Source organism: Vicia villosa, linkage group LG3 (assembly GCF_029867415.1).
Source record: "Vicia villosa cultivar HV-30 ecotype Madison, WI linkage group LG3, Vvil1.0, whole genome shotgun sequence".
NCBI lineage: Eukaryota > Viridiplantae > Streptophyta > Magnoliopsida > Fabales > Fabaceae > Vicia > Vicia villosa.
This window is the reverse complement of record NC_081182.1, coordinates 8,820,861-8,846,512: the sequence shown is the minus strand read 5'-3', so window position 1 is coordinate 8,846,512 and position 25,652 is coordinate 8,820,861. Positions and strand designations below refer to the sequence as shown.

The 25,652-nt window shown below is 38.1% G+C and overlaps 2 protein-coding genes across 2 annotated transcripts; both read right to left on the bottom strand.

Moving 5' to 3' along the window:
- Window positions 1–10,296: 10,296 nt before the first annotated feature.
- LOC131657513 (thioredoxin H-type-like) lies at window positions 10,297–12,664 on the bottom strand. The gene is made up of 4 exons (XM_058926902.1): window positions 12,578–12,664; window positions 11,469–11,487; window positions 10,454–10,557; window positions 10,297–10,377 (listed from the first exon to the last, which is right to left on the bottom strand). The coding sequence occupies exons 1-4, from the start codon at window positions 12,662–12,664 to the stop codon at window positions 10,297–10,299; spliced, it is 291 nt and encodes a 96-aa protein (XP_058782885.1).
- Window positions 12,665–19,868: 7,204 nt separating this feature from the next.
- LOC131654861 (beta-galactosidase 3-like) lies at window positions 19,869–24,259 on the bottom strand. Its single transcript, XM_058924788.1, has 18 exons — window positions 23,841–24,259; window positions 23,663–23,758; window positions 23,474–23,586; window positions 23,318–23,384; window positions 23,124–23,216; window positions 22,892–23,035; window positions 22,715–22,803; window positions 22,504–22,609; window positions 22,309–22,396; window positions 22,036–22,154; window positions 21,754–21,918; window positions 21,493–21,668; window positions 21,281–21,390; window positions 21,084–21,193; window positions 20,868–20,978; window positions 20,651–20,764; window positions 20,358–20,560; window positions 19,869–20,232 (listed from the first exon to the last, which is right to left on the bottom strand). The coding sequence occupies exons 1-18, from the start codon at window positions 24,003–24,005 to the stop codon at window positions 20,103–20,105; spliced, it is 2,199 nt and encodes a 732-aa protein (XP_058780771.1). The 5' UTR covers window positions 24,006–24,259; the 3' UTR covers window positions 19,869–20,102.
- Window positions 24,260–25,652: the final 1,393 nt, after the last annotated feature.

Here is a 25,652-nt window from a genome sequence, read left to right as displayed (position 1 = left end):
TTTAGGCAATTGAAAAAGAAAGATTCAACTTTTGTGGGACAAATTTGAAAATAAGAAATCTTGACCAATTCTGTTGGCAATTAAAATTATTGTCTTGAAAAAATTAAGATGCTATAAAAATAAACATTCAAAATAACGTAAAAAATTTCTTTGTAAACCATAAAAGCTCATTGAAACTTTTGCTTCACTGATTTAATTTAAAGAGAACAAAACCCCTACACTGTCAAGGGATTTTGCGGCAGTAGCTACCATAGAAGAAGCGACAGCAGCAGCAACCGGGACATTTTTCTCGTACTTAACTTGTGCTGCTTCTGTATCGGATTGTATCTGCTGTTCAGCAGCTTCCCTTGTATCAAGAGAAAAGCCGATTCTCAAACCTTCTACAGGCTTAGAATGCTCCGTCAGATTGCTAGGACTTGCTTTGGGATGAGTTATGTGTGGAGGTAATGGAGGCAAAAATCGAGGAGGAGCTAGATTATCGCCAACCTTGGCTTCTTTCTGCGTACTTCCGTGTTTATATTCATCTATTTATTCAATTGGAGAATCGTCCTCATTTGGATTGGCTTCATTTTGAGAACCTATCTGGTCATGATAAATTTCAGAAAACAAGTTTGGAGGAGCAACAACGCCGCTTTCGAGTAAAACATCATGAAGCTTTTGAGCCAAGTTAGGGTTCTCTTTTGAACCATCAATCATATATTGAGAAACATCTTTGACTTTCATTCTACGCGCTGCAGGGGAACTGATCCCTTCTGTCCAAGAAGGAGACCTTCGTGTGTGTACGAATAATTATTAAATAAATCTCCCTCCAAAACCGGCCTATTATAATCATCTTTGAATTTTTTCTCAAAATGCTCAAAAACTGCTTCTTTAACCTCCTTGACCGAACTCAAAACCCCTATTGATGTTGCTATAGATCCTATATGATTGCGTCTCAAGTTCTTCTTCATAACTGCATAGAAAGTACTTACTATTAACATCCTCTTCGTTTATCCATTTAATTCTAACCCTCTGAATAATCATGTTTTCCTTAATTTTAAGATTAAGCCAAAACTTTTTGTTCGCCTTTCGCTTATCTTCCTCCACGTCTTCCACATCCGAGCCCATATCATCATAGGCATTCATCTCCCTAACCCCATCTTCCATCTCCAAATCAATCTTGCTGAAAACGTTGATGTTCCACCACTTAATCCTACCTTTTAGCAACCTAAACTTTTCCTTCAAGACATAATCCCCCTGCCGTAAACAACTATCTCAGCCCACTCCTTCTCGACAAACTTCAAGAAATCCTTCTTGTGAAACCATTCGTTATTGAATTTAAACGGCTTCGGACCCCAATCTTCCTTGTCCACCACTAATCACACCGGACAATGATCGGAGATATCCCTTTGGCCAATAAATTGCCCCACTACTCCCCATCTTTCCATGATAATATCTAAACAAAAAAACGATCGATATGACTTTTAGACTTTCCTTCCCCACTTATCCAACTAAACCTTCTACCTTTACAAGGAATGTCAACCAAATCGATATCCTTAATGAAATCGGAGAACTCGTTCCATTCAGGATTATTGCCAGAAGCTGTCCTTCCAATTCCCTCCCCTCCACTTTTAACCGCTTTGAAATCACCCATATCACCCACTCGCCATCTTTATACACAGCTTTTAAAGCCAACAATTTAATCCATAATAGTCTCTTTAGAGAAACAAAATAAGCAGAATAAACATTAAAGACATAATAAAGATTGTCTTTCCACCTTACTTTAATACCCAAAAATCCAGGACCCCTAAAACTGCAAATAACCTCCACATCTCTAACTCTCCATATTATAATAAGGCCACCCGACATACCTTCAGAGTTTGAGATAGAGAAATATCTTCCGACGGCCAAAAAATCCTCGCCAACTGAACCGAACACAACTTGAATTTCGTTTCCTGTAACATGAAAATATCAACCTTACCCTTACCTATTATATGATTAATTCTTCTCCTCTTCAAAAAACTACCACTCCCTCTAATATTAAAAGTTCCCATAATCATAATGAACATCTTTGCACCACCTTCCCTCCTTCCTTTGAAACTCTGCTGGAATTTTCGAACTCCTGAATCTTCTTAAAATCTCTCTTGGACTAAGAAGAAACCACTCCCAGGTCACCAATTTCTTTCCACAACAAATCCCCCTTCATATCTCAATGACTCCCTCAGTATATTACTTCCCTTGATCAAATCCGACTCCCCCGACTGCTCCCCGTGAAGAAACGCGCCTCCACCATCAATCTGCTTCGATCCCAAAGAATCCAGAAAAACAGAGTCACTAACATAGGGTGGTGGGCCACTCGAGACTTCTAAATTAGAAACAGGCTCACAAACTAACCTCCCAACCTTCTTCTTGAGCCTTATTAAAGGTTTTTTAACAGGCCCAGTCAGTTCAGAGTTTTTTTTTAAAAAAAAAAATTAACTCTCTTAAAGTTTCTCTTTCCGTCCACGTGTCCACTCTTAACCAGTTCCAGGATAGGCGTAAAAGAGGGCAAAGAACAACTCACATTGGTCCCCGAGGAAATAGCCGAAAGAGACCTTTCATCAAGAAATCCTCCTTCCTTATCATACTGATAGAAAGTGTTAGTACTTTTTCAGAGACTTTCAATATCCTTTGCGTTTTCCACATCATTATCAAAAGAAGAGAAACCTATTTAAACCTCCTTCAATGATAGAGTATCAGAAAACCTGCAAGAACTTTTCCTCCAATCCTTTTTAGATCCCCTGTCCTTCTCCTTCCCATCATCCATTCTCCCCCCCTCCGGATCATCGGGCGTAGAATTACTACTCTGGCAATACTCTTCTCCATCCTGAATATCAAACCGGTTAGACCAATCTTCATCAAAACTGGAAAACTCAACTTCTTTCACTTTAGTGACATCCCTATCCTTCCTTAAACGAAGCGGCCCATAAGTATCTTCTTTAAACACCAAGTTAAACTCCTCCCCGTCGATTACCACCTTCCCGCTTCCTTCAAATAAAACGGAGACGAAACTCTACCCATGATTCTCGCGATGTCCATACACGACCTATTAGCAGTATTTTCATTAATACAGATAAAAGAGCCTATGTTATTAGCCAAGCTCACAAAAAAACTCTGAACACCATAGACTCGTATCCACATCACTATCCCCACATCCACGTCGGAGTTCTTCCACGAATTTATCTCCTTAAACCACTATCTCCACCATGTTGAACCTCTCTGATCAGATCCCGAATAAAACTCTCTTCCGTCTCTTATAGCAAACACAAGTTGGCCCCTAGAGGAGTAACTTTAACTAAAAAGAAGCCTTCTACCTCAAAGCTAGTCTGAATATTATACGACGAATCTGGAATCAAAACCACGCCTACAAAAACCTTCGCCAACCTGTTTCTATTTTCTTCCTTCGATATGAAATTCAATGTTGGATAAACTTCAGAATAAATCTCCATTTTTCCCTTAGAAACAACGTCCGCGTATGAGGACCCACGACAAAACCCAAACTTGTGACTGATCACCCTCCTTCTGAAATTTGTGAGGACATCTACTCCCAGAAATTAAGAGATTAAGTGTGTAAATATAAGTAGATGACACTTTATATTGATTCAAAAAAGAAAATTGACACTTTATATTGTTAGAAAAAAAGTATGATAATCCTGGATATCTTCAAGAATCGTGTTTGTTCACTTTCCGAACAAAGTATTTCGACCCTATTCTTCTCTGGGTTCACGAAATCTTTGCGGGGATAATTCTTGAAGAACAATCTGTTTCTGACAATAGAGAGCAGATCAGAATGTAGAGAGGAAGTATGTAATTTCGTGTACCAAATCGAGACCAAAAGACTCCTTATATAGGAGACCAATAATAGAAACGAACAGACACACCTTTTCGGAAAAACAGTTATGTCTGTTGGAAACGGGTGCAACTATTCAAACGAATTGTTATGTCCGTTGGGAAAGGGTGCAACTATTCAAACGGGACCCCAGCCAGGGGCGTTGCCCCTTGGACCCCGGCAGGGCGCTGCCCCGCACCCCGCCAGGGGCTCCGCCCCTTGGACCCCGACGGGGCGCTGTCCCGCACCCCGCCAGGAGCTACGCCCCTTGGAACCCCGTTTCTATTATTCATATTCAATTACACGTTTGGCTTGACGAGCGTGCACTCCGCACTACCGTAACTCGTTTTAAACTTAACGCATAATTGCATTGGCCTATAGTAAATTACATTACTACCAAAATACATTGATGATACTAAAATCACCAACATATATATTGTGTGCAGTGTGCATGACTCACATTTTATTCTCAGTAGGCTTAAGAAAATGAGTGATTGGAAACTACTTATATTCGATTCTTAACATATTCCAATGAATTTCAAAGAGAATAATCACTAATTAACTTTCTATCACACAAATTTGACACTTGATTTTTAACAAACAAAAACATATATATTCTTTTATATTTGAATATGATAATTTATTTACCTTAAAACCGATTTAAACCGTGCTGCCGCAAACATCCCTAATTACTCAAACGGAAGTGAGTCAAGTACTAGCACACAACACAACACAACACAACGATTTTATTCAAATATCAAACCATGATCTACATTTTTAAATTTCAAAAACTATATTGAAAACAGACAAACTTGTTGGCGCAACATCGGGGGAGTCGAGTTCGGGAGCATTGATAATCACGGGACATTCCTTCGAGCAATACACCTTTGTGGGAGAGACACCACTTCTCCACCTAAAACCTTAAGGTGATAGGTGAGTGGGTTCTCCCACTTATATATGCTCAAGTCACCACACACATTTCCAATGTGGGACTATTATCCACACTCACACTTGCATTATTCTCAACACTCCCCCTCAAGTGTGAGTCTACAATGCTCCCCCTCCATGTGGAAACTCCACTTCCACATACACTTGTATCCGTTGACTTCAACTACATGTATCTGTTGACTCTCTTCAACTACATGTATCCGTTGACTTTCAACTACAAGTTTTAGCCGGTCCCTTTCTCGAACCAAAGGCTCATGATACCATTTGTTAGCGCAACATCGGGGGAGGGTCGAGTCGGGAGCATTGTTTATTCCGGGACATTCCTTCGAGCAACACACTTGTGGGAGAGACACCACTTCTCCACCTAAAACCTTAAGGTAATAGGTGAGTGGGTTCTCCCACTTATATATGCTCAAGTCACCACACACTTTTCCAATGTGGGACTATTATCCACACTCACACTTGCATTATTCTCAACACTCCCCCTCAAGTGTGAGTCTACAATGCTCCCCCTCCATGTGGAAACTCCACTTCCACATACACTTGTATCCGTTGACTTCAACTACATGTATCTGTTGACTCTCTTCAACTACATGTATCCGTTGACTTTCAACTACAAGTTTTAGCCGGTCCCTTTCTCGAACCAAAGGCTCTGATACCATTTGTTAGCGCAACATCGGGGGAGGGTCGAGTCGGGAGCATTGTTTATTCCGGGACATTCCTTCGAGCAACACACCTTTGTGGGAGAGACACCACTTCTCCACCTAAAACCTTAAGTGTTGAGAATAATGCAAGTGTGAGTGTGGATAATAGTCCCACATTGGAAATGTGTGTGGTGACTTGAGCATATATAAGTGAGAGACACCACTTCTCCACCTAAAACCTTAAGGTGATAGGTGAGTGGGTTCTCCCACTTATATATGCTCAAGTCACCACACACATTTCCAATGTGGGACTATTATCCACACTCACACTTGAGGGGGAGTGTTGAGAATAATGCAAGTGTGAGTGTGGATAATAGTCCCACATTGGAAATGTGTGTGGTGACTTGAGCATATATAAGTGGGAGAACCCACTCACCTATCACCTTAAGGTTTTAGGTGGAGAAGTGGTGTCTCTCACTTATATATGCTCAAGTCACCACACACATTTCCAATGTGGGACTATTATCCACACTCACACTTGCATTATTCTCACACAAAGGTGTATTGCTCGAAGGAATGTCCCGTGATTATCAATGCTCCCGAACTCGACTCCCCCGATGTTGCGCCAACAAATGGTATCATGAGCCTTTGGTTCGAGAAAGGGACCGGCTAAAACTTGTAGTTGAAAGTCAACGGATACATGTAGTTGAAGTCAACGGATACAAGTGTATGTGGAAGAGGAGTTTCCACATGGAGGGGGAGCATTGTAGACTCACACTTGAGGGGGAGTGTTGAGAATAATGCAAGTGTGAGTGTGGATAATAGTCCCACATTGGAAAAGTGTGTGGTGACTTGAGCATATATAAGTGGGAGAACCCACTCACCTATTACCTTAAGGTTTTAGGTGGAGAAGTGGTGTCTCTCCCACAAAGGTGTGTTGCTCGAAGGAATGTCCCGGAATAAACAATGCTCCCGACTCGACCCTCCCCCGATGTTGCGCTAACAAATGGTATCATGAGCCTTTGGTTCGAGAAAGGGACCGGCTAAAACTTGTAGTTGAAAGTCAACGGATACATGTAGTTGAAGAGAGTCAACAGATACATGTAGTTGAAGTCAACGGATACAAGTGTATGTGGAAGTGGAGTTTCCACATGGAGGGGGAGCATTGTAGACTCACACTTGAGGGGGAGTGTTGAGAATAATGCAAGTGTGAGTGTGGATAATAGTCCCACATTGGAAATGTGTGTGGTGACTTGAGCATATATAAGTGGGAGAACCCACTCACCTATCACCTTAAGGTTTTAGGTGGAGAAGTGGTGTCTCTCCCACAAAGGTGTATTGCTCGAAGCGAAGATCAAGTAGCTGACTTATTGACCAAGGGTGTGACCAATGAGGTGTTCAAGAGGCTGAGAAGGAAGCTGAGCATGGTGGACTTGGACCAACTGAAGTGAGGTGGTGTGTTGAAACTGCTGTTTTTAGCACTTCAGTTGGCGTAACCGGTTACGCCTGTTACCGTAACCGGTTACGAACCCGTAAAACAGATTTACTGTAGATGTTGCGTTTGCGTAACCGGTTACGCTGTTTGCCGTAACCGGTTACACTGAAGCCCAACTGTTTTTTCTGTTTGTTTTAGGGTGCTTTAAATCATTCCAATCATTTTGTAACTTGTACTATATAAGGAGCTCACTACTCCTATGTTGTGGTTAATGCCAATTCACTATCTCACCCTCAATTACTCTCTCTCTATTATTTCTCTTCTTTCTTTAATCCTCATCTTCTTCAATTGATCATTTTCCCCATTAAAGAAACCTTAATTTGATTTGTATGTTCCAACATTTGGCATCAAGAGCTCTGGTTCTGATCCGATTCCGCTGCAACAATGAGTACCAATGATCGAATCCCATCCAATTTACCGATTCTTGATTCGAAGAATTACGACAAGTGGTCTAAGCAAATGAAGGTCTTGTTTGGATATCAAGAAGTTCTCGATATCGTCAACAATGGAGTCACACCTCTTGGGGCTGAACCTACAGCTGCACATCAAGCAACTTTCAGGGAAGAGAAGAAGAAAGATTACAAAGCTCTCTTCTTGATACACTCTTGCGTCGATGGTGATAACTTCGAAAAGGTCGGTGATTGCGAGTCCGCAAGGCAAGCTTGGTTAATTCTTGAGAAAGCATATGCTGGGGCTGCGAAGGCGAAGGTTGTGAGGTTACAAACTCACAAGAGGCAATTCGAGTTAACGCAAATGGAAGAGAAGGAAACGATCAACGATTATGTGACGCGCATTACGCGCTTAGTGAATCAAATCAAGTCGTGTGGGGAAACGATCTTAGAGCAGAATGTTGTGTCAAAAATCCTACGTTCGTTGACGTCAAGATTCGACAACATTGTGGTTGCTATTGAAGAGTCGAAGGACCTTACGTCGCTGAGCAAGGATGAGCTTCAAAGTTCCCTAGAAGCACATGAACAAAGAATGGACGAGAGAGGAAGCGATAAAGCAAAGGCGGAATTAGCTTTGCAAGCTCGTTTCAATGAAAGGAGTAAAGGTTCGAAAGGGAAATGGCCTTCGAAAGGGAAGCAAGGCGATGGTGAACCTAAACATTCGAAGGGACAAAAGGGTGAGAGCAGCAGCTCAAACGGTTATGGTGATCGAAGCAACGCGAGAGGTGGAAAACCAAGAGACATGAGCAAGGTACAATGCTGGAAATGCAGGAAACTTGGGCATTTTCAAGCAAAGTGTGGTGCTAAACAGCTTGAAACTAAAGGGGATGAAGCCAAGGTTGCTAGGCAAGAGGTGGATGATGAAGCCACACTCTTAATGATGATTACCGATGAGTGCGAAGGCATGACAGAGGTGCTGGACAGCAGCTGCAAGTCACGGGACAGCAGCTGCAGCAGTGCAGAAAAAGCGACAGTTTTGAGTTCGGAACAAAATGTGATGATTTCGGTTCGTGATGGAACTCAAGGCAAAGAGGAGTGGTACTTAGACTCCGGATGTTCAACGCATATGACGGGAAGAAGAGATTGGTTTGTGCAAATCAATCAAGTGGCGAAAAACAAAGTAAAGTTTGCGGACGATTCCACTCTCATGGCCGAAGGTGTCGGTGATGTGTTGATCGAGAAAAAGGATGGTGGACATTCTATGATCAAGGATGTGCTATATATTCCAGGTATTAAGTGTAATCTTTTGAGTATTGGTCAATTGCTCGAAAAAGGTTACAATATACGGTTGGAAGATAAGATCTTGCGAGTTGTTGATGCTAGTGGAGTGTTGATCCTAAAGGCTCCCATGGCTACCAATAGGACTTTCAAAGTGGAGCTGAAAGTATTGGAGCATAGGTGCTTAGCTACAGCTGCAAGTAGAGAGGAGTGGTTATGGCATTATCGTCTCGGTCACTTGAATTTTCGTGATCTCAAAGCGTTGCAACAAGAGGGTATGGTTACCGGGCTGCCACACATTAACGTTCCAGCTGAGTTGTGTGAGGAATGTGTGAAAGGAAAACAACACAAAGGAAGTTTTAGCAAGGATGCGGGTCATAGGACCAATGCACACCTTGAGGTGGTGTATTCCGATGTTTGTGGACCTATGCAAGTGGACACATTTGGTGGCAATCGATATTTTGTCACGTTCATTGACGATTTTAGTAGAAAGTTGTGGACTTACGTCATCAAGAGAAAGGATGAGGTGTTTGATGTATTCAAAAGGTTTAAGTCCATGGCGGAGAGGCAATGCGGTCGCAAGTTGAAAGTTCTCAAAACGGACGGTGGAGGTGAGTATACCTCGGTTGCGTTTGGGAAGTATTGTGATGATGAGGGTATAGTGCGTGAGGTTGTGCCACCCTATACGCCGCAGCAAAATGGTATTGCCGAGAGGAAAAATCGTTCAATTATGAACATGGTTCGAAGCATGTTAAGCGGTAAAAGCCTACCAAAGGAACTATGGGGAGAAGCGGTCTCTACAGCCACATACTTATTGAATCGTTGTCCTACAAAGAAGCTTGAAAAGCTTACACCGGAAGAGGCTTGGTGTGGATTCAAACCGAATCTAAGTCATTTGCGTGTATTCGGTTCGGTGGCTTATAAACATGTGCCGGGACAATTGAGAAAGAAGTTGGACGATAAAGGAGAAGAGATGATATTCGTTGGATATCACTCTACAGGCGGTTACAAACTGTTCGATGCGAGAAATCGGAAGATTCAAATTAGTCGAGATGTTATTTTTGAAGAAAATAACAGCAGCAGTCTCAGCGTAACCGGTTACGGCCAGCCAGTACAAAGGTGAGTGGGTTCTCCCACTTATATATGCTCAAGTCACCACACACATTTCCAATGTGGGACTATTATCCACACTCACACTTGCATTATTCTCAACACTCCCCCTCAAGTGTGAGTCTACAATGCTCCCCCTCCATGTGGAAACTCCACTTCCACATACACTTGTATCCGTTGACTTCAACTACATGTATCTGTTGACTCTCTTCAACTACATGTATCCGTTGACTTTCAACTACAAGTTTTAGCCGGTCCCTTTCTCGAACCAAAGGCTCATGATACCATTTGTTAGCGCAACATCGGGGGAGGGTCGAGTCGGGAGCATTGTTTATTCCGGGACATTCCTTCGAGCAACACACTTGTGGGAGAGACACCACTTCTCCACCTAAAACCTTAAGGTAATAGGTGAGTGGGTTCTCCCACTTATATATGCTCAAGTCACCACACACTTTTCCAATGTGGGACTATTATCCACACTCACACTTGCATTATTCTCAACAAAACTCACTTTAAAATAGCAAAGTGCAAATTAACTCGAAATAGATAGTTTTGTTCATATGATACATGACCCTTCAAGCATCATCAACCTTTGTCCACTTGCACTCCTTGTTTCAAGAACAAGAATGTTGGCATAGCTTTAATTTCAAATTCCTGAGTAACAGTCTGAAAAAATCAATGTAATTATTAGTTGCAGGATTCTTAGTTAAAAACAATATTAGTTTTAGTAGATATTGATTACCTGCAATTCATCCACATCAACCTTAAGGAAGGTGACATTTAGAAACTCTTTAGCATACTCTTCAAAAATTGGGCTCATTAAACGGCATGGGTCACACCAAGTAGGGTGTTCAAAACCAAATCAACCCAATAAAAAATCACAAATCAAACCAAACCCAATCGAAACTGTAAAAAACTGCATTTGATTCGGATTAGTTTGGGTCATTTTTTAACAAAACCGCACGGTTCGGTTCGGTTTGCGGTTTGTATTTTGTAAACCGAACCAAACCGAAACAAACCGCATTATTTTACAACCTAAATTTTACTTAACTCACATACAACCCAAACTTAAACCTATTATACATTGCCTTATGATTACGAACAATTTTCTGATCCTTACACATATAATTTTAGTCACGATCTTCTCAAATTTCTAATAACATTATCACATCTTCTTTGCCACATACATCTTCCCTCTTCTTCTATAATCTCTACTCTCTTATATTCTTTCTTTTTCACCTTCTCATTTTTATGTAAATGTTATGTATTTCAGTTTCGTTTTTATCGCACATCTTCTTCTCTAATCTCTCAATATTTTTTTTTTCTTTTTCACCTTCACTAATCTTTCGTCTCTTCTATTTTTTGTTTCATTATAATAATTTTATATTATTTTATGCTATTATATTATGTTTAATATTTCACTTTTGTCTAATTTAATTTTTACATATTAAATGGAAAATTGTTGTCAAAATATGACCAGTTTTGTTGTTATTTGATAGTGTATGAATGTCTAAATACAAAATTATGTTGTCATCTATATGTGTATGTATGGCTCAATAAAATATTTATAAAAAACCGAACCAACCGAACCGAACCAAACCGCATTAGTTTGGTTTGGTTTGGTTCGGATTTTTTTTAAAAGCCAACCGAACCAAACCATACCGCACTATTTTTTCTCTTGCGGTTCGGATGATTTTTTTCGTAAAAACCGCCCAAACCGCACCGCGAACACCCCTAACACCCCTAACACTAAGTAGCAGTTAAATCTACAACAATCTATCAATGTGATGATTTTCGTTTAGTAAGTACTTTAAACTTAAGAATCATAGACACCTTAAACACGATCAGACACAACAATAATTTACAAAAATAAATTAATTAAACGTTGAGGTGTGCATCGTTTGGTACTTTGGTTATAAATTAAATTTATAACCATAACCAAATTTTTATTAAAACCGGTTATAAAATCGATTATGAATTTTATTATGATTATATAATCGGTTTTTATAAAAAAAAATCCAATTTTAAAAATATATTTTATTTTGAAAAAAAAAATTATAGAATTAAAATATTTAGATTAATTTTGAATTTTGGATAATAACCGGATTATAACCGAATCCAAAAATAACTTAACCGGTTAATAACCATTTAATTATATGCAGATTATATGAATGGATAACGAAACTATTAATAACTAAACCGGTTAATAACCATTTAATCATATCTGGAAATTTAAACCATATTTGGATTTAGTTATAGATTTGGGCCTCAAAACCGGATATTTTGCACACTCCAAATTAAACGTAATCATAAATATTGATAGTGTGTCAGAGGTGGTATTTAGGGGTGTGTATGGTTGGTTATTTTTAGAAACTAGACCATAACCATTTTCAAACCGTTTAAATGGTTTGGATTTATAACCATAACCAAATTTCTATCAAAATTGATTATAAAACCGGTTATGAAATTGATTATGATTATATAACCAGTTTTTATAAAAAAAAATCCAGTTTTAAAAATATTTTTTATTTTGAAAATGAAATTTTTTATCATGGAATTAAAATATTTAGATTAATTTTGGATTTTAGATGATAACCCGATTATAACCGAATCAAAAAATAAATTAACCGATTAATAACTATTTAATTATATTCGAATTATATAAATAAATATTCAAATCATTAATAAATAAACCGATTAATAACTATTTAATTATATTCGAATATTTAAAACAAATTTAAATTTAATTACAAATTTAAAACTCACAATCGGATATTTTGCACACTCTTTATGCTATTTATCTTTTGAACTAAATGATAAAAAAGAACAATAAAAGAGAAAGTGTGAGGGTGATAGCAAAACTAACCAATTTCGTAGAGGTATTTCCCTTCTCCGTATGTTTCTTCCAGTTCTCTGCGGTGTGAACACCGATCACTTGTCCTTCTTCTGCCATTTTTCTATTTCTATGTCGAAAATTATGCTTTTGACTTCAAATATTTTTTGCTTTGATTTGCTATGATCTTAAATACATGCTCTATACTTGTTTTTTTTTTGACAAAAACAAATTTAATGACATTCATTCAACACATGATGTTCAATACAAGGAGGAATCATATGAATAATACTGCGTCTAGCCCAAGAATTGGCCGCCTTCGCGAGGGAGTGGGCAACCGAATTCGCTTGACGCCTAATAAACTTCACCTCGAAGTTGGAGAAAACATGTAATAAATTTTTAGTAGACATAATAATTAAACTAAATTCCGAGCCACCCTCGTGGTCGGAGTGGATGGCTTGAACAACCTGTTGAGAGTCACTTCCGAAGATAATATTGTCAAGGTGCAAGGTTATAGCTCCTTCAATAGCTTCTTTTAGGGCATAAGCTTCTGCTTCAAGGATGGATATGGTACCAATATCCCAAGCTACACCTGCAATAATGAAATTACCTCTTTTATCACGAATAGACCATCCCCTATTAGTAGTCCCAACATGACTGTTAAACCCCGCATCCACATTGCACTTTAACCATCCTTCCGCTGGTGGGTTCCAATTTGTGATATTCTGAGAGTTATTCTCTCTCCCTTGAGTTCTTTGTGCTGTAAGCCAATTATGCCAGTTACGAAAAGCCATCATACCCAATTTAGGTGCTTCCTCCTTCTCATTATGCCAAATAAAATCGTTTCTATTTTTCCAAAGCACATCCATCATAACTGCAAATCTACCAGCAACCATCCTATCTTCTGAGCTACATATATTAAATATTTGAGATTTTACATCACTAAACTTATGTAAACGGGGCTCTAGAAGATCCGACAAACCTGCTGTCCTCCAACACTGAATAGTCGTATCACAACCAAAAAACACATGCCAATCATCTTCAATATTATTTCCGCAGAGCTGACAATCTGGTGGGCACGGTACCTGATGTTGACGAAGTCTAGTCCGCGATGGTAAGCATTCCATACAAATCCTCCACAACAGATGCTTGGTTTTCGATGGTGCTTTAATTCTCCAAAGACTATTCCAATCCTCCTTCACACTATCGGTATTTTGTCTCCTTTTAGAGTTTACCCACAACTTGTAGCCAGATCTCACACTATACTCTCCATTTTGCTCCTCTTTCCATACCAATCTATCTTCGACCACCTCTTGCAACAACGGAACCTGTAATATGTCTTCGGTAGCTACATAATCAAACAAATCCTCAATCAATCTTGTATTCCATTCTTTCGCATTAGGCAACATAAGATGGTTAACATTAATATCGTATGTACCTTGCTTTTGGGGTCCAACAATGCATCATTCTCTTCTTCCCCTAAGCCAAGGTTCGTCCATTGCCTTAATTTGACTTCCATCACCTATACTCCACCTGTACCCTAATGTTAAGACATCTCTTGCTTTCCACATGCTTCTCCACACAAAGCTAGGATTATATCCAATTTTTGCATTTAAGAAAGAAGTACTAGGGTAATACCTTGCTTTGAAGATTCTGGAGACGAGAGTATGCGGCCTTGTCAACAAATTCCATCCTTGTTTAGCAACCATAGCCATGTTAAACGCTTTAAGATCCCTAAAACCCAACCCACCTTCCACCTTAGAAGTAGTTAGCTTGTCCCACGCTATCCATCTTATACCACGCTTATTGTTATTTCCTCCCCCCACCAGAAAGAATTCATCATCTTTTCAATATCATTGATTACCGCATCCGGTAGAATAAAGATGCTCATGATATAGGCTGGAATAGACTGAAGAACCGATTTTATCATAATTTCCTTTTCCGCTTTTGATAAAAACCTACCCCTCCACGAGTAGATCCTCTTCCAGATACGATCCTTAATAAAAGAAAAAGTAGCCTTCTTACTTCTTCCAATCATCGACGGTAATCCTAGGTACTTTCCGGTTCCCATAACATGACGTACTCCCATAATCCTTGCAATATCCTCCTGCGCCGGTTTGCTTAAATTCCGGCTAAAAAACACTTCAGACTTATTCATATTAATCTCCTGGCCTGAAGCGTCAGCATAGGTACTAAGCAAATTCATAAGACGTGTCACCTCCGTGAGATTGGCCCTGCAAAATAGAAAATAATCGTCAGCAAAAAGCAGATGAGACACACTCGGTGCCCCTCTGCACACCTGGAATCCATGGATATCACCACTCGCCACTTCTTTCTGAATAAGAGCTGAAAGACCCTCCGAGATTAGAATAAAGAGATAAGGAGACAGTGGGTCCCCTTGCCTGAGTCCTCTTCCTGGTTCAATTGGTCCAACACGGTCTGAATTAATAAGAACAGAATAGTGCACCGAAATAACACACATCATAATCCAATGTATCCATTTTTCCACAAAACCCATTCTAGCAAGCATACCTCTCAAGAAACCCCAGTCAACTTTATGATACGCCTTACTAATGCTCTATACTTGTTATATTCTGGAAGATTTCCAATTAAAAATTGATGAAAATACATTACATGCGTTGTCACATTACCATTTTACTAACACTGCATTCATCATCACCCGCACGTCAAGTTGTGAACATAAATTCAAGACTCCAATGTTTATTATAACATTATATTTTAATATTATATGTTAATACAATAATATTCAGTTCTGCCTTAGGTGGCAAATCCTAAAAAATTAGAAAAAAAAAGAATTTTATCTTTACCCTTTAAAGATTCATTTACTTTTTATTAAATGTTCATCAAAATTAAATATTTGAAAGTGTTTGAATGTAATTTAAATATTAATTAAATAAATTAAAATTTAAAATATAATTTTTCATTCTCAAAATATTTTAAGAGAAACAAAGTATTAATTAAATAAATTAAAATTTAAAATAAACTTTATATAATTTTTCATTCTCAAAATATTTTAAGAGAAACAAAGTATGACATAAAAAGGAATTATGTAATAAATATATAACATGACAAAATAATAATAGAAATATTATACAGTCAAATATTAATGGAATAATTATATGTTATAGAAACTTAACAAAAGCACAAAAGCTCAGGTGGTTAATTTTTTATAGTGTTTAAATGTGTATCTAGGTTCCAATCTTCTTTGAGTGAAATATTTTTTTTGGGTGAATTGAGTATAACTAATATTATTGAATTTTTTAGTTAGTGACTTTTTAATTTCTTATGCGTGTCATGTTGAAATACCCATCCACTCTCTTTTTAATTTATGTAGTTTTTGTTCCTTGGTAATAAATTCTTTAGCCTTGGATCTTACCTCTAGAGCTTTTTCATCAAGGTCTCTTTCTCCTTCAGTAAAATCTCGATTATTTTCAGCCTTTTGGTCAAATCCCTTTTGTAGTTGAAAAGCTTTGTCATCGGCTCAATCTCAAACTTGGCCTGCTTCTCTCTGTCAACACGCTCCATATGAAAAATCTTTAGCAAATGGGTCTCCCAGGAAATATTTAGGAATGGAGGGCGAGCACCGATAAACTTGATGGCATCAAAAGCATTATCACTCCACAAGGAGGACTCAAATGACGAGACCCTCTTTGAAGACGATGTGAAGGTGTTTTTCCCCTCTACAACAATCATTTTGGTCGCCTTACCCTTAGAGGAGGAATCAACCTCCCGCCTCTAGATCTTTAAGGCCAAAGACTCAATAATCGCATCGCCCCCAGGCTACAGTTTAACCCCTTTGTTTAGCAGTACCTTAAGGTGGTTTTAAGGGTTATCCGAGCTTGAGCGACGAGCTTTCCGTTTGGCCAAATGCTCTTTCGTCTCGTCCAAGGGAATCTTATACATCTTCTTTGTAACAAAAGCAAGAAGAAATAATCAGCATGGGTTATGTAAACATCAACATTGAACAATGTCATTAAAACTTACTTATATATTTATCCAAGGATCCGTTATTCCTTTAGTAAAAAATAATCATAGTGCGAGACTCCATAACTTTAAACTCGTCCAAGGTTCGAACTACCTCAGCCTTGTCAGCAGTAAGGAAAGTATTATTCTACCTGATGATCCTCGTGGAACTATTTGTCGAGGCGAGGGGAAATCTATAGGGTAAAATTCGCCCTTGTAGTAATTTAGGACGAACTATCATGTCCCCTCATCCTCACAAATTTTTCCTTCCAACCTTTGAGTGATTGGATTGGGGTTTGAATAAGGCTCTCCCAAGAAAACTGGCTACGGTTACCTAGCCCTAGCAAACAGATGGGTGTGATTTGGGAGGGGACATGGAGCACCGTAAGTAGAAGTAAAAGGCTCCATTCCTATAACAATATTTCCACAAGGTTATACTCTCGTCAGAAGTTGAGGATTCTACCAGATTATCATCCCCATCTAAATCCTTAAAAAGCACCATAAGAAAAAGAGGGAAAAAGGAGCATCGAACCTGAACCTGTGTAGGGTATAGGCTTGAGCTTGTGGAGATGCAAAAAGTGTTGAAGGAAGAAGAAATGTTTTGAAAACTTTAGCAAGAAAGTGTGTAAAAAAGTGAACAAGTTAGGGTTTCATCCCCTTAAATAGGAGAGGAAATTTAGGGGTAATCAAAGGCCCCCTAGGTTTTCAATCAGACATGAAAGATTATGCATATTTTGACACTTGCAATAGAATTATGGTTAATTGGGAGTCCCAAGGTTAAGTCATCATTGATGACATTAAATGCCTCGAACGCTTATCCCTTCAACAGACGTTTTGGGATTTTCCAATTGACATATGACTCACAGTTTGGAGATGTGGAGATGTGTTAAGATTCTCCCACTTATAGGAAGCCCGAGGGACTGAACCAGTGTCTCGCCTGAGGGGCTGAACTAGTGTCTCGCTCGATGGACTGAACTAGTGTCTCGCTTGAGGGACTTAACTAGTATCTCTCCTAAAGGACTCAACTAGTGTCTCGTTTAAGGGATTCCACTAGCGCTTTGTATAAAGAGTTTAACTTAAGATTTTATCACTTACGATTCCACTATAATGTATATATAGGAAGAATAAACTAAATTCCTTCGTCTTTTCGCAAGCCGTTATGCTTGAGGGGGTGTGTATCAGTATATTTTTGTGAAGGTCGTAGGAGGTGACGTGGTGGGTTCTCGATCGATAAACTAGTTGGCTATAAATACCTCAACATTACAATTAAGAATAAGAAAAACCTAACTTTAACACGCATATAAAGCTTCTCACCCCACGTGCGCTAGCTCTCAACCTCACAATAAACCTTAAAATCTTTGACAGGAGAGTCACTACTGTAGCAGAAGAAAGGGAAGATGAAGAAGAAAGAGAAGGACCTGCAATTGAGAATGATGAATATGCAAGGGTTAAGTTTGCAAAGGACGAATTTGATGAGAGTGTAAATTTTGTTGTAGATAATTTTACTAACATACAAAGATGAAGGGCGGCACAATAATCTATTTAAAACACACTGTTCTATCAAGAACAAGGTGTGTAATATGATCGTGGATAGTGGTAACACGGAGAATCTGGTGTCGCAGAAATTGGTATTTTATTTGAAGTTGTCCATGAAACCCCATGAGAAGCCATACACCCTCGTTTGAGTAAGAAAGGGTTTCCAAGTTCGAGTAATATTAGACTGGAGAATTCTTATCTCCATTAGAAAGTATTACAGAGAAGAGGCACTTTGTGATGTTCTTGATATGGATGTTTGTCATATTTTACTTGGTAGGCATTGGTAGTTTGAAAATGATGTCACTTATCGAGGATGAGATAACGTGATGATGTCACTTATTGTTTGGTACAAAGAGGAAAGAAATGTAGTTTCTTAGTAATGAAGCCGAGTGAAAAGGAGCTTGATGAGGCTTTTAAAGAAACTAAATTTTTCTGTCCTGTGGTGAATAAAGGGATGATGAGTGTTGCAAAAGAGGAAAAAAAATCTAGAAGAAGTGCTAGGATCCTAGAGGATTTCAAGGAGTTGACCGCATATGAAATACCAAACGATTTGCCTCATATGCAGGATAAGCAAAAGAAATTTAAAGTTTTCAACGAGGTTGACGATGTGAAGATGTTTCTACATAAGGAGAGGTTTCTAGTTGGTACTTATAGTAAGTTGCAACCACACAAGTATGACATGTTCAAAGTGATCCGAAAGATCAACGATATTGCCTAAGTTATAGCCCTCTCGGATTCCATGAATATATCAAATACTTTCAACATTATTGACATTTATGTGTATCAAGCAGATGAGACTCTTTATCAAGAAGAGAACCTGGGATCGAGTTCTTCAAAAGTGAAGGAGACTGATGAAAAAGTTCGGTTGCGTGTATTGAAGCATAAGCCTCACGTCGAAAAGTTTCAGTAGAATTTGAGCAAGTTTGGTGCCTGTGCTGGACAAAAAGTATAGGTTCGTGTGTTCCTCCTACAAGGGCATGGGGACTCAGACCTTTGTAGCTATATTATGCTATATGGTGGTTAGGGATTTTCCATGGCAACAAGAAGCCCTATAAGATGGTGTCTTACGGTGGATTTTAGGAGTCCTGCTCATGTGAGGTGAGAGGCTCTGTGGATGGACGATATGATTAGGTATAAACTTCTGAGGGGTGTGATCAGTATGAGTTAGGATTTTTCTAAGCGTTATACTTAGAGTGTAATGATCCGTCCCTTCCTCCCTTGGGAAGAGAAGTATTTATAGAGACCTTTTGGGCCTAGGGTTTAGGTAACCCTGAGTGGCGACATCTACTCCCGAAGATTAAGAGAAGTTGTTGACTGCATATCCTTCAGGAATTAGTGGAGGACTCCATCTCCTTTGACTAACGGCATTACACGCCATCAGTGACAAGGGCGATTCATTAAGTCATCGCCTAGGTGGTATGGTTCATTACGAGTTAATTTTATAGTGGAAAATTGAATATGAAAGATAAAATACGTATTTATTTTTTAAAATTCTGAGAATTTGAGAGGTTGCTGTGCCCGTTATTTGAAATAGTATGTCGTATCCGTATCCGTTGCATTTAAATTTTGTATTTCTGTAGGACACTTCAAAAACGTGTCTGATACATGTCGTACGCGTGTTGGTGTCCGATACATGTCCGGTGCAGGGACACACCTTCTGATTGGCGTGTCGGAGCTTGATAGGTCCTGATACAATTACAAATCCAGATTTCCTTGTAACTAGAAACATGGAAGACTTGATTACATGGGTGGATTCGTCCAAGAACATGTTTGTAACTAAAATGTACATACAAACTAGAAAAAATGAATGAAGGCACCCTTCTTAAGATTGTAATTTTCTCTTCAAGCTAGATACAATAAAATGGCTCGTTGAAAACTGCAAATAACAAATAATAATCTAGATTCTAGGCTACATCTTTTGTATAAATCATGGGTGTTTGGTACAAACTCAATGAAAACTATATAACTTATTGCTTCAAAGCTACCCTCATTTCAAGCAAAGCTAGAGAGCTCATGAGTAACATACAATTCGGTTCACTTATTCACGAACTGCTGCGGTATGTACTGTTCTCTTTAGCAACGATATTTTCCAAGGATTTCCGCCTAATTCTTCAAACACTACTATCAGGTTCTTTGTTGGCTTTAGCCACGACCTTGGGACGTGATACCTGCAACATCATTCAAACAGAAAACATGGCAAGACGGATGAATGGAATTGATAATATGAAACACTCGATTGATACGGTCCTATAAGGTTGAATCTATATCTTTTATTAGCCAAAAACTGTATTACCATCGTTGAGTGGGTCGTCCACAACCAAGTTGGCACTTCGCAGGCTTGAATGTTCCCGAATAGCTGCAAGAATTACAGTCACCGGTTGCATAAGTCATCCAATATCTTCCTATGCTTTGTCCATTGATCCATACTTGGCCCTTGCCCATACTTTCAAGGTCCAAAGCCAACGGTTCGTTTCCCTCAGGTGCGTTAAAATACGCCTGCAAATTTGAAGTTTGTGATAAGCTTCTAGTCGAAAATCACAACAAATTTTGCATAATGCAATAAGCTAGTTACTTTACTATTCTTACCTTGTGCCATTTCAGTTGTGATTGGCTTCGGACAGCTAGTGAATCTTGGACCCAATCAACAGATGAGACCTCATCCGGTGACGCCAAATTCACAGCCTCTCCTTTAAGGCCAACCTGTTCAACAACATAATTTAGTTAAAAAAAAAAATTCTCTTCGCATCGATTGAAGTTTAAGAATGCATAAATCATAATGTGCTTCTTTATATGTGCATCAGACCTGATAAGACCATTTATTATGCGTCAAATCTTTCGGTCCATGGTCGAGACCATGTATCAAAACTGGACCAGTGATTCCTGTCTCCCATGTCTCATAATGCCGGCCAGCGTTCTTCAATATAAAATCGCAAAAGCAAAATTTGTAAGTAACAAGCAAATGAAAACACTTAATGCTTAAGTTCAAGTTGGATTTAGAAGCAAGATACTAAGTACTAACCTGCAATCCAACAGTCACGCTGAGAAGAGCAATTTTATTAGTCCCAGCGTGTAGGTTAACTGGCCCGTTAAATGTGCAACTTCTTTGTTTCCTTGTCCCAAAAGCCGACCCTATAAAAGAAATCAGTCATCTTCACTTAACTCAGAATCAGTAAGCAAATATATCAACTACTGTGTTTTAACTGCATGTCTGCATACCTAAGAATTTCCCATTGACATACACATGGACAGCATGTCCTGCAGATTGCACATTAATGCTCGGTTTGTGTCCTCCTCGAAGAAACGATTCTGATGAGCTTATGTCAACACTGCAGCATGCCAACCAAATAATGTAAGATTCCAAATGCAGAGAGAACTGCGAATGTTGGATAATAACAGATTCTATGTGTACCATAGAAGATAGAACTTACTTGGTTATGTACCATAGATAATCACTGGTGTCTCTCGTGACGTTCAGATGTTCCAAGAGTCCAGTAGCTGTAATCCTCGATCTTTCATCCAGAGAAGATAGATCTTCATCATAGGTCTCCCACGAGAATCTAGAATTGACATGAAGCATTTTTACCACTGAAGTTTGAGTTCTCACCTTCATGATAAAGACATAACAATCCAGTCAAAAACTTGATTGATGAAAAGGACAAGCCATAATAGGTCCTACAAAATATTCTTACTTTTGCGGTATTAAATACGGAAGTTCTGCAATCGGGAAGGATGCTTATGGACCACGGAGGCAAGTCATAGTGCTTATTATTGAAAACTACGGTAGCGGCAGATTGTACGTGATAGTTTGCTAGAAAAGCCGCGCATCCTGCAGTTCCTGCAGAGAATACATGAGCCTGGAAAATCACCAAGCACAGAGAGAGAATAGCGTGATCGCCACCAAAAGATTAGTTTATCATAAACAAGCATATAACTTGAAGAGAGTTAGTTTCTTCATATCAGTGACCATTTACCTGCTGATAAGTTCCTAATGATGTAACAGTAGGATCCGAAGAAACCAAAGCATGCTCGCATCGCTTGATAGCTTTATGAAGATCCTTCAAATGACTATATTTTGGTTGCCTAATCAAACCTAATTCATTCATATATATATGTAAGATAAGGAAGTGCCAAAATATTCCAATTATGATACATAATTTCATAATCCATTCAAATGATCGGAGAATCGTGTAGAAAACAAAACAATCTAAGAATCTGGTCATAACAAACAAGCATAGTTTTCTTACCATATTCATCGATTGGAGCATCATAGTCGTAGCTTGTAGTAATGAACGGACCCCCAGCCGATCGTCCAAAGTTAGTTCCTCCATGGTACTATCAATAATCATCAATCACAAAAGTGAACCTTACATAACCGTATAGAAATAGCTAAAGTTATTTTTTGAAATATGATAAATAATTCATAGAAGGTCACCACCAACCATGTAGTAATTCACATATGATCCGCCCTTCTGAATGAAACGAGCAACTGCGAATGCAAGATCTTGAACTGGTCTCTGGTGAATCGGGCCACCAAATTCGGTAAACCTTACGGTTACAGGAACAGAAAGAAAGAGATCAGCAGAATAAGAGTGTGAAGAAAGTAGACAAATGTATCTAACATATATAGTAATAGAACAATGTATATCTTACCAGCCACTCCAAGACTCAGTCCACATGCTAGGCTTATATGGTTTATTTGGAGAGAAATCGTCACAGTAAAAGCCATTACACGAATTAATCTGTAGTGGAGAATTGGATGAATCATATTCAACTCTCAATAAGTATATAATGAATGGTGAACTAAAGATATAGCTTGAGAGGGCTTACCACAGGATCTGGGGCATCAATTTCTTTGCACATCACCCAAGGGACTCCTGTTCCCAATCCAACAGCCATATATGCAGCCCAGTTTAGGTATGCATGACCAGCAGCTCCCATCGCCTTGCTCTCTGGTCCGTATTCGTTCTCAATCTAGAAAGAAATGACTTGTTGACATCAAAATTCTGATATCTTATGCATTTTCTTCAAAATATTCATACATTAAAAAAGAACTGCATACCTGAGAAAGAATGATTGGACCACCCTGAGACTGAAACAAGTTTTCACTCTTCATCATTTGAACAATCTTCTGAGTAAAACCTTGCATTGCAGCCTAAAACCGAAAACAAAACGATATCAACCAAATCATTCAAGACTCGAGTTAACAATGATAAACCAAACCAGGTCATGAAATGAATTCAAAGAAAGCTCAACCTTGAAAGGCTCATTATCCGTTCTAAAGCTTATACCAGGAACATACTTCAACCAAACAGGAATTCCTCTATACCATTAAAGAACGAAAAATTTTATCGCAATTATAATCTTACATAAAAAAAAGAAATTAAAATGATAGTAGCAACATGCATGTACCCAAAGTTCCACTCAGCGCAAACATAAGGTCCAATGCGAAGATTAACATAAAGCCCCACTTTTTGCACTGTCTTAATGAACCTAACTAGATCATATCTTCCTTCAAAATTGTACTGCAATTACAATACAACCCATAATCAGAAAAACAACAAACAACATATAAAAATTCACAAAGAACAAGGGTATTACATTGTGAGGAGATGGTTCATGAACATCCCAAAAGACATAAGTGTCAATAACATCAAGACCACCATGTTTCGCCTTCCGAATTAGATCTTCCCACATCTAAAAATCACACATTTGAAACAAATTACACAATGCAAATGCAAAATTAGAATGAATACGTTGAAGAGTGAAAACATAATACCTCAGGGGTGCTTCTAGGATAGTGAATGGAACCAGAAATCAAGATTTTTCTTTGGCCATTGATAAGAAGAGACTTTCTATCATAAGTAACATTGCATTCACAATCCAAAACCAAAACAAAGAGCATCATTACTACTAGTAGCTTTGGAAATGAAGTAGAGTCCATTTCTCAAAGAAGAAGAAGATGAATAGTGAGTGAATGAGTATTATGATGCTACAGCTATAATGTTATTAACTGCTTTGCCATTTACAAACCACACATGTTCTTTACTTTTGATGTCAGAAGATACCTTATTTAATTGTCTATGTCAGTTTAGCAGTATTTAATGTAGGAGAATTGAAAGGATAAAAATGGACATTGTTATTTTGAGAGAACCGTTGGGTTTGCTAATGATGTTTTTTGTTGACGGATTGGGTTTGTTAGTGGTACAAAATGACGTTGCTACTTAAGAGTGAAGAACATCATTATTCTTTCCAAATCTCATTCACCTTTAAGGATTTTTTTGGGTTAAACATTTGTTCCCTTTATACATCTCCCTCCCTTAAAATCATTATTTAGTTCTCCATATATATATATATATATATATATATATATATATATATATATATATATTTTCGTCCCTATAAATATTTCATAAATTCAATTTTAATTCCTCTAAATAATTCATTCGAATAATGTTTTTCGTATATAATTTCGGCTATTTTTACTTTCTCTAACTGAAGCTGGCTTGGAGGCACAACTGGTATTTATTTATTTTTTTTGTAATGTTTGTTGAATAATTAGTGGATATGTTAGATTTTATAAATAGTTTAACTCCATTTTTACATATAGCCCTAATTTATTCTCTTTATTTTCACTTTAAAACTTCTCGCTCTCTCAGCATCATTGTCATTGATCGAAGCTTCAGTCTCACTACTTCATTTATGTCGCATTGTTGCTTCTTTGTAGCAATCTTTGCAGGTTTGTGTCACAAAATTGAAGATTGTCGTATTTAAGTAAGAAGGAGAAAATATTGATTTTTAGGGTGGTCTCAAACTGAGTGAACTGGAAGTTACTTGTGGTTTCATAGATACATATAAAAATCGTAGTTTATGGATCCTCAACCTTGCAACTCAGGTTGGTCCACATGTTTCCCTTCAAATTATTAACTTTTTATTTGAATATTAATTTAGGGTTTATTTTTCTATCATAATGTGCCATAATTTGATGTCTTGTACTTTAAAGATAGAGTTTTTATTTGGTTGATTGTGGGTCCAATGTTAGATTGGATATATTTAGATTTAAATGTTATACAATATTTAGTACGTGTCTAGTATATTGATTGTATTTGACTTAATTTGACCCAATTTTACCATATGTGTTATGTATAGGACATGGGTTTATTTAAGTTTGTATTATACAACAAGGGATGATTTGTAAAAGACCCTAAGTTAAGGTATGAAGTGGGGAAATGTATGCATTCAGTGGACAAGATCCTAACTTTTAGTCCTTTTTTATGTGTGTGGTGTAATCAAGGGGATGGACTCAGAGTTTGAACCTGAAGTTGTAAAAATATGGTGGAAACATGATGGTGGTGGTTTATAAGAAGATCTAAAACCCTTTATAGATGATGGAGATGAAACTGAATTAGTTATGTTTGCTAAGAAATATAATTGTGAGGTTGAAATATTCGCTAAGCTCAAACCAAATGGAGTGAAGGAAACATTTAAGGATAGGGTAATAGGAGAAATAAGGGGAAAAGTGAAGATGATATTGAAAAATCTAGTGAATCTAGTGATGAATATGTTAAGGATGTACATTTTGAAGAAAGCG

Excerpts from the sequence above, each read along its gene's own strand:
- LOC131654861 (XM_058924788.1), bottom strand. The coding sequence starts at position 24,005 with ATGGACTCTACTTCATTTCCAAAGCTACTAGTAGTAATGATGCTCTTT. Across the intron at positions 23,587-23,662 it reads ATGAACCATCTCCTCACAAT|TACAATTTTGAAGGAAGATA; the intron begins GTAATACCCTTG and ends TTGTAATTGCAG. Across the intron at positions 21,919-22,035 it reads CATTAGGAACTTATCAGCAG|GCTCATGTATTCTCTGCAGG; the intron begins GTAAATGGTCAC and ends GTGATTTTCCAG.
- LOC131657513 (XM_058926902.1), bottom strand. The coding sequence starts at position 12,664 with ATGGCAGAAGAAGGACAAGTGATCGGTGTTCACACCGCAGAGAACTGG. Across the intron at positions 10,378-10,453 it reads TTGATGTGGATGAATTGCAG|ACTGTTACTCAGGAATTTGA; the intron begins GTAATCAATATC and ends TGATTTTTTCAG.